Raw genomic sequence first — 13,042 nt, forward strand, 5'->3', positions numbered from 1 at the left:
AGTAACTTACATTAAGTAAAGCTTACTTTGAAAGAGAGACTTTCCCCGAGTAAATTATACCTAGAGATTAGAAAACAACTTGCCATATTTTATTCTTGTCTAGGTAGCTTATGGGTTATATCAGTTGTTTGAGGTCTGCTTTCAATTCTCTTGAAAATCAATTGTGGAAAGTTCAGAATCCGGATCACTAGGAAGCTTTGAAAGGTTTTACATCCTCCCTTTTCCCTGCACCCTTCCTTGGAGTATGTGAAAGCAAAAAGCCTGCATCTTGATTGCTATTCTGTCCTGTTTCTGGTGAAAATTATTCATGAGGTTCATAATTCAGACAAAAGCACTTGATGCAATAACAGCTAAAGCAGAGATCAGTTGACCTGCATTTTAAACTATTTTCTATAATGTTTGACCCTAGTGGCAATGAATGGAGTTCATTTTTGTCCTGGAATGAGAAACAATTTTCCTATTGACATTAACATTCACACGAGGCTTTCTTGAACTTCATAGGGGAGAAAGATACCTAAAATTCAGGAGTATAATAGAGCTTTTCTTTTTCTTTCCTATTCTTTTTCTTTTCTATTTCTTTCCTTTTTTTTTTTTTTCTGACTGTGCCGTGCAGCATAAGAGATCTTAGTTTCCCGACCAGGGTTCGAACCCGTGCCCCCTGATTGGGAGTTTGGAGCCTTAACCACTGGACTGCCAGGGAAGTCCTCTCTATTCTTTTACTTTATGTGTAATATTATAATTGTATTTTCTTCCAAAATGTGAATAGGTTGTATTTTTGCCTTCTTGTCAATTGCACCTCAAGTGCCTTTCAATCCCAAGTTGCCCACATGCTCTTTGGAGAGAGTACTGGACTAAGAAGCAGCATTTCCACATTTCTCTACCCATGTGAATCATAGTGCCTCAGTTTCCTTGTCTGTAAAATGAGGAGATGAGAATAGATTGTCTTTTTGTTGTTGATAACTTTCGTCACCATGCTGTACATTATAACCCCAGGACTTATTTATCACATGACTAGAATTTTGTACCTTTTGACCGCCTTCACTCATTTCACCATTCCTCTTTAGCTTAGGATGATATGATTCCATCTATTCTCCCCATTTTGTATTTTAAAGGGGGAAGTTTTTTTCTCATACACTTCTAAAATTATTTGAAGCTTGACTTTTAAAACCTGTGATAGCATTACAATAATCAGGAAAAAATTGTTGTGCATTGAGAGGTGTATAGGCTACTACTTGGTGTAGGAGCGATTTAAATTCCTTGCTATTTGAAGTTTTAGGTTAGTAGGTTTATTTTGGTTTGTGGATAAGAGCTGCAGTTAATGTGCTTGGATACCATTGAGGGTCTATTACGTGTGAAGAAAAATACAATATTGCATATTATTAACTAACCTGGTATCCTGAAATAACCCTAACCCTAACCTTAACCCTTTCAGTAAATACAATATTATATATTATTAAGTAACCTGGTAGTAGGGCGTGTGTTTGATTCTTAATTTTTCTAATGAATTTTTAGTAACTTTTGATCGATTGTTCCCTCTCCTTATCTTTGCCTTTTCCTACTTCCTTCTGTTACCTACTTCCTTCTGTTACCTCCTTCCTGAAGAAAGGCAAATTATACTCATAAAATTTTCAAAGCACCTTAAAATGTTGACTTGAAAGTCATTCATCAGCTAAGTGAGAAGTTTTTGTTTTTTACTTTAAATTTGCTTTGGGGTTACTTAGAATCTATTCTTTTAGTAAAAGCACAGATTCCTTTTGTAATATCTGCTCTCAGTTGGGAAGTTTTGCCTAGGCTCAAATTTTGTATTTCAAAAACCAGGCTGCCTATAAATTGACATTGTAGAGAGAATACATTTAGCATTTACTTGAGAAAAGGAGTTTGATTATGAGCTATTCCTATTCAACATTGTGTAAAAACTGAGAATATGTTTAGTTTGGGCTTTTTCTCCCAAGACACTTAGATCTTTGAGGCGTCGTAGGGCTGTGGACATAGTAAGAAAGCAGTAGCTTTGGTGATTTAGGTTAGGGTAGAAGTTTGCTGGATTATGTGTCTGGGCTCTTTGGCTTGGCTTTCAAATATGTGATAAAGTATGCTGTTGCTCAGTAGCTTGACCACTGAGGCATTTCTTTCTCTCATTCATCCATCCATCTCCCAGAAGATGAAAAGGCCAAGCGAGAAGTATCTTCCTGGACTGTGGAAGGTGATATCAACACTGACCCATGGGCAGGTTATCGATACACTGGGAAACTCAGACCACATTATCCACTGGTGAGTAAATAAGGTAATAAAAATTTAACATTCTTTTAAACCAGTTTTCATAATTTTCAGTTTCCTAAAAATGATACTTATAATTTGTATTCTAATTATGAGTCATGTGATCAGGATTAAGTTTACATTCTAGCTTTGTGGCTTTTCTGGTACATTATTTAGAAGTTAGTAGGGATAATTGGCAATCATGGGTGAAATCGAAAAAATTTTACATGAAGGGTCAAGACTTCTTTAAGTTTTAAAAAAGAGTGAGGTAGAATAGGTATTTTTAGGCCAGCATAATGGTAGTGTATATTACTAATTTTCTAAAAATTTTTAGTGTGATATATTTCTACCTTAATTTAAACATGGCTTTTCTGCCACTCCTGCTCCATCCTGTGTTCTTGGCAGACTGACTTCAAAGTCTTAACCTAGGAATTGACTTAAGTTGAAATTTGTCATTCTCAAATATTTAAACTCTTTTTACTGTTGTTTTTATTTTTATAAAAGCAATACATCTTTAATTTTTAAAATTTGGAAAAATATCAAAAATATAAGAAAGTCTCTTTAATTGTAGCTCCCAGAGATAATGTCCAGGATCATGTTGTGTACGTTTACTTTGAGACATCATTTTGTTATTGATTTTGGTTCACCAGTTTGTTTGGAACAACACGGGCACCTTCTTTGTCTGTATGTAATCTCAAATCTTTAATGGACCCTGTCACTCTCCCCATTCCTTACGTATCCTGGGAAAGGGGTGGCATTAGCACTAGTAAAGTAAAGCTCGATCTTCACAAAATAGATATACTGTGATATTTAAGATGTCATTTAAAACTTTTTTTTTCATTTAACTGAAATGAATGAACTTTTTAATTTGGTGTTTATTCCCCCATTTTTATTTTCTTTGTTAGTAGATTTTAATAATGAAAGTTACTTTTATATTTGAATCAGATTCAGCTAACCTCTCTGTTGTTTTTAGATGCCAACAAGGCCAGTGCCAAGTTATATTCAAAGACCAGATTATGCTGATCACCCGTTAGGTAAATTCTGTTTCTTCATATTTCACTTTGTGGGCTTGATGACTACTACAGAGGAAAAGAGTGCTTTTTTAGCAGAAAATTTTCAGTGCTGTACTTCTAATAAATGTAAATATGTTTTTTCAAGACACACTAGAACATTTCAGAGAATTAAAGATTCTTTCCTCCCATTAGAAATCTAATCAATTCTGAAAACATTGTTTATATAGCTTTTAAAGGCTGCATGCAACATAATATTGTATTTTGTGTTGTTATATCAAATTCTAGATTTTAAAAAAAGTTTTGATTTTTAACATGTTGTCTTACCTTAATTAAATAATATCCATTTAGATAAAAATAGATGGTGGAGGCCTTGAGTGCACGCCTCACTAAAGACTCTGGACTGTAGCAGTAATAGAAATGTAGTAATGGTGATGCTGTGATTCTGTAACCAATCTTTTCATAACTGTGTGCCAGGCACTGTGCCAACTTCTTTATGTGTGTCACTCCATTTAATAGTTTCAGCACTCCTGAGGTGGGTTCTATTGTCTTCTCCCTTTTATAGTTGACGATAGTGAGACACGCAGAGAAGACAGGTAATTTGCAACATGGGCTAAAGTTGGATTATGTGAAGTTACTGAGTTTGCATGTCAAAAATGGTTGAATATCAGCGTTTTCATGTGATTTAATCTACTAAGCTAAGCTATCTTTGCTTTTTTCTCTAAGGAAAAGAAGAGAACTCTATTAAGTTCTTATGAATATACTTTGAAAACTTAAACTCCACTATTTCAGATAAATTGATGGAAAAGAGTCTGATAGAATACTGTTGAGGATGTATAATTTCATTACACTGTATTTAATATTCTTGAATATAGTTTTTTTTTTAATTTTTTTTTTAAATTTATTATTTTTGGGGGGGTACACCAAGTTCAATCATCTGTTTTTATACACATATCCCTTGAATGTAGTTTTAAATTGTATTTTTAAAAAGTACATAGATAAGGTAAATTCTAATAGGAGAAAATGTTACACAGTGCAAAGTGAGTACTTTTCTTCCAGAAGTAATAGCTATTAATGATTTCTTGCAGAACTTTTCAGATATATTTGTTGTGTGTACACATGTTAACACCCCCCCACCCAATTATACACAAAATGAACAAACTATATACACCTTTTCACCTTGTTGTATTATATTTTATGTTGTATATGTTCCATATATGCCCATTTAAAACCATTTCTTTCTTTTTAATGACTAAAGTATCCCATTATGTGGGCATGTTATAATTTATTAAACCAGACTCCTACTAATGTATGTTTAGATTACTTCCAGGTTTTTACTTCTAACAATTTGAATGCAGGAACTTTTCTTGTAATTACATCTTTGTGCACATGTTGAGAGTATTTCTATAGGGTAATTGCCTAAAGTGGAATAGCTTGGTCACAGGATACATGTGTTTTTGTTTTTTTTTTTTTTTTTAATTTTGAGAGGTATTACAAATCTCAAAGATTTTTTGCCAGTTAAAAACATATGAGAGTCTTTTCCTGTATCTTCCCCAGCTTAGCATGTTATCAAGTTTTACAATCTGTGAAAGATGAAAAATGATATTTTGTGGTTATTTTAATTTGCATTTTTAAGTTATGAGTAAGGTTGAGCATGTCTTTATTTTTAAAAATCATTTGTATTTGTTTTTTCCTTTTGAACTGACTGTTCATATCCTTAGCCTTTTTTCCCCCCAATTAGGTTACTTAGTTTTTTCTGTACTCTCTTATAACTGTTCTTTCTGTATTAAGGAAAATAATCTCTTGATATATGTACTATAAAATGATTTCTCCCAATCAAAGTTACATTTTTGTCTTTGTTTATAGCATTACATTTATGACAAACTTTCAGCCTTCTTTAATAAAATTTATCAGTGTTTTCTTTTAAAAGATGTCTATGGCTTTATGACCTAGAAACACCTTTTTTGGTTCAGAGATTATAAAAATATTTTCCCATGTTTTCTTCTACTGTTGCTATGGTTTTGCTCTTTTTGTGTGTGCGATAAAATTTTTAGTCCATCTGAAACTTATTTATTATTAAGAGTTAAGTAGGGATGCAACTTTCTTTTTCCCCCAGAAAAATATCTGGTTGTTATATCACTAGTTACCTTAAAAAATCGGTCTTTTTCTTACTGATTTAAAATGCAGCCTATATCACTATATTAAACTTCCATGTCTTTGGGTCTATTTTTGGATTCTGTTCTGTTTCATTAACCCATTGGTCTATGCCATTGACAAACTCTTAATTATTACAGCTATATCATGTTTTAATATTTGGTAGGCCTTGTTGCCCCCACCTTTCCTCCTTTTCAGAATTTTCCTGGCTATTCTTGCATGTTTGTTTTTCCATGTGAAATTTAGAATCAGCTTGTCTGGTTCCCAAAAATGTCCTGTTGCCATTTTTTTATTGGGATAGTATTAAATTTATAGACTAATTTTGGAAGAATTGACACCTTTACAATATTGAGTCTTCCTATCCAAGAACAGGGTATGTTTTTCTATTTTATATAAGTCTCCTTTTATGTCTTTCAGTGGTGTTTTAAAATTTCCTTCATTAGGTCTTTTAATGTTAAGTTATTCCTGGATACTTTATCTTTTTAAATTATTCTGGTGAATATAGTATCTTCTGTATTTTTTGCTTGTTGTTTGTATATGGGAAAGTTACTCATTTTTTATATTTATCTTATCTGCCAACTTGCTGAATTCTTATTTCTAGTCATTTACCAGGTATTCCCTTGTTCTAGGGATATATAATCGTATCTGAAACTGATAAGGATTTTGTCCTTTTCTTTCTAATTTCATATCTTATTTCTTTCTCTTGTTTGATATATCTGTTAGTGTTATCAGAACAGTGCTGAAAATACTGGTGCTGAAAGTGGCCATTCCTTGATGTTGGTTCTTGGCTTGAGATTTATATTTATCATGTAAAGGTGGTAGCTAGCTATGTTATCAGAATTATCTTTCTAGATGATTATTTTTCATTCTGTAATCTGTGGCTATGATGAGTTACATTAATAGTTTAATTTTGAATTATCCTTGCCTTTCCAATATGAATCTCACCCAAGTCATGGTGTACTACATATTTTTTGGTTTCTGTTTGATAATATTTTATTTGGGATTTTTATATCAGCATTTATAAAAAGAGTAGTTTATGGTTATATTCTTTTTGTCGGATTTTGAAATTATTATAGTGGCTTTTAATGCTTTTAAAAGTATGGATAACTTGAATTAAGTTAATTTCATTAGGGAGAATTCTTAGGGCAATACTTTTCAAACTTTTTTGACTATGGCCCAGAGTGAGAACTGTATTTTATAACATGATCTGTGTATGTGTGTGTGTGTGTATAAATTAACAATCAGACATTTTACAACAACATTTACTTACCTTGTATGATGCAGTCTGTTATTCTCTATTCTGTTTATTTACTTTGAAAAAATATTAGTCGCAGCCCACAGCCACTAAAGGGTCACAAACTGCAGTTTGACAAACACTAACTTAGGTTCCAGTTAAAAAAAAAAAGAGTGTTCATCAGTTATTGACAAATACCTGCTTCCTGAGATGATAATCACGAAGAGTTATAAATTGTACAGTGCTATTCAAGTGCGAACCACTTACTGACCTTATTAGCACACTGCCTGTCAAATAATAAGTAATCCATCTTGACTGATTTCTCATAGGTCTGGAAGTTTGTTCTTTAGAATTCTTCCTTCAGTTTGTTCAGCAAATTTCATGTTAAAAGTATTTTTACAGAAAACCTGAACTGGACCCTCCCGTATTATGAAATACTGTTGTGTTGGAATAGTGAGACTTGACTGTTATTATATCATCAAGGGGATAATTATGCTAATATATACTACATCTTTTTGTTCATTTGTGTTTTATTTACTGATTTTCTTTTCCAGGAATGTCTGAATCTGAGCAGGCTCTTAAAGGTACTTCTCAAATTAAGTTACTCTCATCTGATGATATAGAAGGGATGCGACTTGTATGTAGGGTAAGAGTTTTTTCTCCTCCCATGGGATAGGACTTGTTTAAATAGTTATAACACATGAAGTCAATGATTTGCTCATTTGCAAAGGTAGCAGATGTTACATAGTAAGACGATGACTAGCCATATTTACTTTTTTTTAAATTTATTTTTTTATTGAAGTATAGTTGATTTACAGTTTTGTTAATTTCTCCTGTTCAGCAAAGTGATTCAGTTATACATGCATTCCTTTTTATATTCTTTTCCACTATGGTTTATTCCAGGATATTGAATATAGTTCCCTGTGCTGTACAGTAGGAGTTTGTTTATCCATTCTATATGTAATAGTTATTTTCTGTGGTTCTTTGAGGAAAATCATTTATCTATTCTTTTATTTCCCCACTCCTCTCCCCTCCCATCCCCTCTCCTCCCCTCCCCATTGTAGACTTGTGAGAAGCCTCAAACTTCATCAGTTGATTATTGTTTAGATTACTTAGGATGTACATTTTCACATATAAATCAGTCAAACATTCTTATTAAGTTATTTGCTAGTTAGCCCAATTTTATTTATATGTTTACACACACACATACACATTTATTAACGGGTGTTAGAAATAACATACAAATGATTGTAAAATGAAAATTCAGGATTATAATATTCAAAGTGAGGTTTGTTTTATCACTATCCCACAAAATCTAAGTTAGTACAAAAGATACAGATTTCTATTTCTATTTTATTTCTTCTTGAATGTATGAAGTGTTTCTCTTTTACAGCTTGCTAGAGAAGTATTGGACATTGCCGCTGGGATGATTAAACCAGGTGTAACTACTGAAGAAATAGATCATGCTGTACACTTAGTAAGGACTTTACTTTTATGCTTTGAAAATTTTTTTTCATACTGTTAGATGTTTTAGACTTCTAAAAATTAAGTAAACCTAAGTTCTGAATGTCTACACTTGGCTAACCTAATTTGAAAGCAAAATTTTCACTGTTTTAAATATAGAAAGTATTCAACAGTCATCGTTCCTGTCTTTAAGTATGTGGTATTGAGGTCTGAGATAAACTTGAAATATCTTATTTCTGAAATCTCAAATTTCGTAACATTTTAGTTTAGCTTTTATAAGATGATTAACTTTATTAGTGCTTTAAAGTGAATGACACTACCACATGCATCAAATATTTTGAAATAAAAAGAATATAACTTTTGAAACTAGATTAGTAGGAAGAAATGTTCCCTTTTATGTCTACAATAACAAAGCCACAAACAGACCAGATACATGTTTGTAATAAATGTAGTATAGGGATACTTTTAAAATAAAGATTGCTTACCCACCAAAGAGCGACCTTAGAACCCTATAGTAGATGAGTGCACACATGATGTGATTAGGTTGTGCACAATAGAAGAACAATAACTAGTTAATAAATCACATGGAAAACTAATTAAATCTGGTCTGGTAATCAAACAAATGCAAGTCATTAAGACCTACTAAATTAATAAGTATTTTAAAAATGTTTATGTCCATTGCCTGTAGGAAGATGGTGAAACTGGTATTCTTTTACATGGTGGTGGTATTGTAAATTGGGACTATCCTTTTGGAAAGAAATTTGACAATGTATCTTGAGCTATAAAAATGTTTAGAAAATTTATTTATTTGGAATTTTATAAATCCTGATTTTTGGGTATTGTTCCATATATTATAAAATACAGTTGACCCTTGAACAACATGGGTTTGAACTGCATGGGTCATCTTATATGTGAATTTTTTTCAGTAAATATGTATATGTAGTATAAATGTATTTTCTCTTCCTCACGATTTTTTAAAAATTTAATTAAAAAATAAAAAAAAATTCTTTGGCCTTACCAAGTGGCATTCTTTTTTTCCTTACGATTTTTAAAATAATATTTTCTTTTCTCTAGCTTACTTTATTGTAAGAATACAGTATATAATACAAAGAATTGTATATAATACAAAGAATACAATATATAACATTATATAACACATACAAAATATGTGTTAAACTGTCTGTTATCAGTAAGGTCAATAGTACGGTATTAGTAAAGTTTTGGGGGAGTCAAGTTATATGTGGATTTTTGACTGTTTGGGGGGGGTCAGTGGCCCTGGGTTTTCAAGGGTCAGCTGTGTATGATATGCACTAATAGCAGTTTGAATGCTTCCTATAGGCCAGGTGCTCTTTTATGTGCTTCTTTTACTAACTCATTTAATTTCCCCTGACAACTCTATGAGGTAGATACTACCCTCATCTCCATCTTATAGACAGGAAAACTGAGGCAGAGAGAGGTTATGTTGCCCAGGGTTTCACAACTTGTAAGTAATGGAGTTGGCATTTTTAGTCAGTGCAGTCTCCTTCTGTGTGCTCTTAACTACTCTTCATACTGCTGTGAGATGTACAGAAGCATGTGTTAGATATAAGGAGAAATGATAGGCATGCAGTTACTGGTTGTAATTTCTTTTGTCATTGAGGAAACTAATTTAAATTTTCAATAATAGTAGAATTGCCAGTAAAATTAATAGTACATTCCACACATTCCATTTTAGGCAGCTATTTAAAAATTATTAATATGGAGACATTATGTATGCTATGACTACCATTGTGTGAAAACATCCAAGTAAAATAAGACTTGTTTATGGAGAACCAGACCATTTTCTTAGAGGTTCCTTTGTTTTTCCACATGAATGTAGTGGTTAAAATGTCTCTGGAAGTACTTTACCATCTCTTAATTATTATTAATGGGGACTACCCTGGTGACACAATGGTTGAGAATCCTCCTGCCAGTGCAGGGAACACGGGTTTGATCCCTGGTCCGGGAAGATCCCACATGCTGCGGAGCAACTAAGCCCGTGTGCCACAACTACTGAGCCTGCAGTCTAGAGCCTGAGTGCCACAACTACTGAAGCCGACGCGTTCTAGGGCCCTCCTGCTACAACTACTGAAGCCTAGAGCCCGTGCTCTGCAACAAGAGAAGCCACTGCAGTGAGAGGCCCTCGCACTGCCACAGAGTAGCTCCTGCTCACCACAACTAGAGAAAGGCTGCATGCAGCAATGAACCCAATGCAGCAGCCTCCCCCCCAAAAATAGACTATTACTAGTATTTATTTTTTTGTCATAGGGATAGTGGCTTGTTTCTATATAAGAAATTATAATTACATTAAATGTGCACATTAATTTGAAATTTAAATAATATATTTTTTATAAGGAGTAGGTAATTCTAAAATAAAATCTTCATATAGTGACATTTGTATGTACATGTTTGTAAATATTTGTAATATGTGAATTTGCTTTTCCTTTGCAATTATCAGTAAACTGGTTTGCCTGTGGTCTGACTGTTAGAAACCCTACTAATCTATTGTGTAAGGTAATATCTTCTACTGTTTCTAAAATAAAATATTAAACAAGTTCTTCATTAGGAGCATTGGTAAAACAAATTTTTGACATTTTTCAAATTTTAAAATCTCATCAATTTTATACAGATTAATTTTTTCTTTTGCACATTCCAAATTATTCTCTGTATTTTTAATTTATTGTAGGCATGCATTGCAAGAAATTGCTATCCTTCTCCCCTGAATTATTATAATTTCCCAAAGTCTTGTTGTACTTCAGTGAATGAAGTGATCTGCCATGGAATTCCAGACAGACGGCCCTTGCAAGAAGGCGATGTTGTTAATGGTAAGGAATGTGTGTGACTTCTGTTACTGTGAGCAAAGAGACAGCAAGGCTTTGGGAGTCTAATGGTGACTTCCATTTTCTTCACCTGCTTCCTGTCTTTAACTTACTTTTTTCATATTTAAAAGTTTTAAAATAAATTCAACATCTCTGGAAACCTATTTTATGGTTTTAAAATGCTTAACTGCTTTCAAGGTCCTTATAGTATGATGTGTTTGGTACATGTTCTTTAATGTAGATGATCATGTGTGATTGGTAAACGGGAAAGATGTCAGTGAAATGTGGAAGTAACGTTGATTCAAGTGGGATTTTTTTTTTTCTTATTCCTTTTAGTCCACTATTGGATTTGAAGAGTCGAGGGTGGGCTTTCTTACAGAAAAGAGAAATCATTAGTAATATATGAAGATCTTAAGGAAAAAAGCTAAAATTTCTGCAGAAGTACTGTCCTTGATGTAAGAAAGTGGCTTTAGGGACCACTGTGTTAAGCTATCTTGGGAAACTCCAAGTGCAGAGAAAGAAGCTACAAAAACATTTTCCTCTGTGATTAAAAAAATGTTGATGAATTAGGCTCCCCTAGATGATATTTTTAATATTGATGAACTTGGTCTCTTTAGTAATCAGATATCTTCAAGGATCTATATATCACACAAGGAAGCCTGAGCCCAAGTGTTAAGGGCTACAGAGAAGGGACCAGCTGTGATGCTGGCTGTGGATGGTACTGGGGACTTGACCAACACTGTTTTTATATGAATTGTTTTTGCTTCAGTTAGAGTATCTATTTATAAAATTCCATAGGTTTTGAGGGATCTGCCCAATGCTGTTTTTCATATAAGCCCTATTATTTTTATTACAGGAATGTGTGTGTTGTGCTAGAGCCAACCCACCTATACTGCAATACTGTAAGTTGATTGAAAATTTATGGTTTAGGGGACTTCCTAGGTGGCGCAGTGGTTAAGAATCCATCTGCCAATGCAGGAGACACAGGTTCGAGCCCTGCTCCAGGAAGATCCCACATACCGTGAAACAACTAAGCCCATGTGCCGCAACTACTGAGCCTGTGCTCTAGAGCCCGTGAGCCACAGCTATTGAGCCCATGTGCCATAACTACTGAAGCCCACGCACCTAGAGCCCGTGCTCTGCAACAAGAGAAGCCACGGCAATGAGGAGCCCGTGCACCACAATGAAGAGTAGCCCCTGCTCACCACAACTAGGGAAAGCCTGTGTGCAGCAGTGAAGACCCAACACAGCCAATAAATAAATAAATAAATAAATAAATAAATGTGCTCCGTAGGATACATTCAGTGTAGTTTAGTGGTGTAGTGGTAATCTGTATTTTTAAACATGGAGAGAAGGATGAATAGTCACAAATAAGTGAAAGGCAAATGAGTCTTTGAAAAACAAGTGTAGAATAGTGTAAATGTTTCTATTTATTGATTCACTAGGATGAAGAAAAAGTTGTTAATGAATGAAAGCAGTATTTCCTGTTTAATGTCAAAATGTGTCAAAGTCCTTCATTTAATGTTCTTAACTTGGGTCATTGATCTTGCATGAATGTATCTTTTTCTCCTGCCATAAATGATCTAATCAGTGCTGTAAGAGTATTAAAGCCCACCATCTGGCTTGTGCTGCATGACCACGGACCTGTTTTCCACAGTGAGTTTCGTTGCATTAGAGATAGGAAGTTTCTATTGGGCATTAAGTATATATTCTTTGGTGTCACTTGTGAATGCAGAAGTTATTTTTCTCATTAAGCTGTTTGATTCTGTCATGTTGGCAAAAGTTAACTTCAGTTTTGAGGTTAAAAACAAATGTGGTCTTTGCACACTCTTTTGCAGTGGACATCACTCTTTATCGCAATGGTTATCATGGGGACCTGAATGAGACGTTTTTTGTTGGAGACGTGGATGAGGGAGCTCGGAAACTGGTTCAGACCACGTATGAGTGCCTGATGCAAGCCATTGATGCAGGTCAGGCTCAGTGCTGGGCACCCGCTGGAGCTCCTGTGTGGTGTGGGCCTCGAGTGACCTGTCACTACACCGTGCACCGTGCATGCCTCATCCCTCCTAGCTACGCCTCTACCCTACCTG

General features: G+C 34.0%; 1 protein-coding gene across 2 annotated transcripts in view; it reads left to right on the forward strand.

Annotated features, from left to right (window-relative positions):
* Positions 1-13,042, forward strand: part of METAP1 (methionyl aminopeptidase 1) — a 61,447-nt gene that overhangs the window by 35,217 nt on the left and 13,188 nt on the right. The window contains exons 3-8 of one of the 2 annotated variants that reach the window (XM_057729679.1): positions 2,156-2,268; positions 3,227-3,287; positions 7,206-7,297; positions 8,045-8,128; positions 10,820-10,958; positions 12,791-12,922. In XM_057729679.1, coding sequence (XP_057585662.1) covers positions 2,156-2,268; positions 3,227-3,287; positions 7,206-7,297; positions 8,045-8,128; positions 10,820-10,958; positions 12,791-12,922 — 621 coding nt within the window. The remainder of the gene's footprint in view (positions 1-2,155; positions 2,269-3,226; positions 3,288-7,205; positions 7,298-8,044; positions 8,129-10,819; positions 10,959-12,790; positions 12,923-13,042) is intronic. The other variant, XM_057729680.1, reaches the window with a different exon arrangement.

Source organism: Hippopotamus amphibius, chromosome 3 (assembly GCF_030028045.1).
Source record: "Hippopotamus amphibius kiboko isolate mHipAmp2 chromosome 3, mHipAmp2.hap2, whole genome shotgun sequence".
NCBI classification, from domain to species: domain Eukaryota; kingdom Metazoa; phylum Chordata; class Mammalia; order Artiodactyla; family Hippopotamidae; genus Hippopotamus; species Hippopotamus amphibius.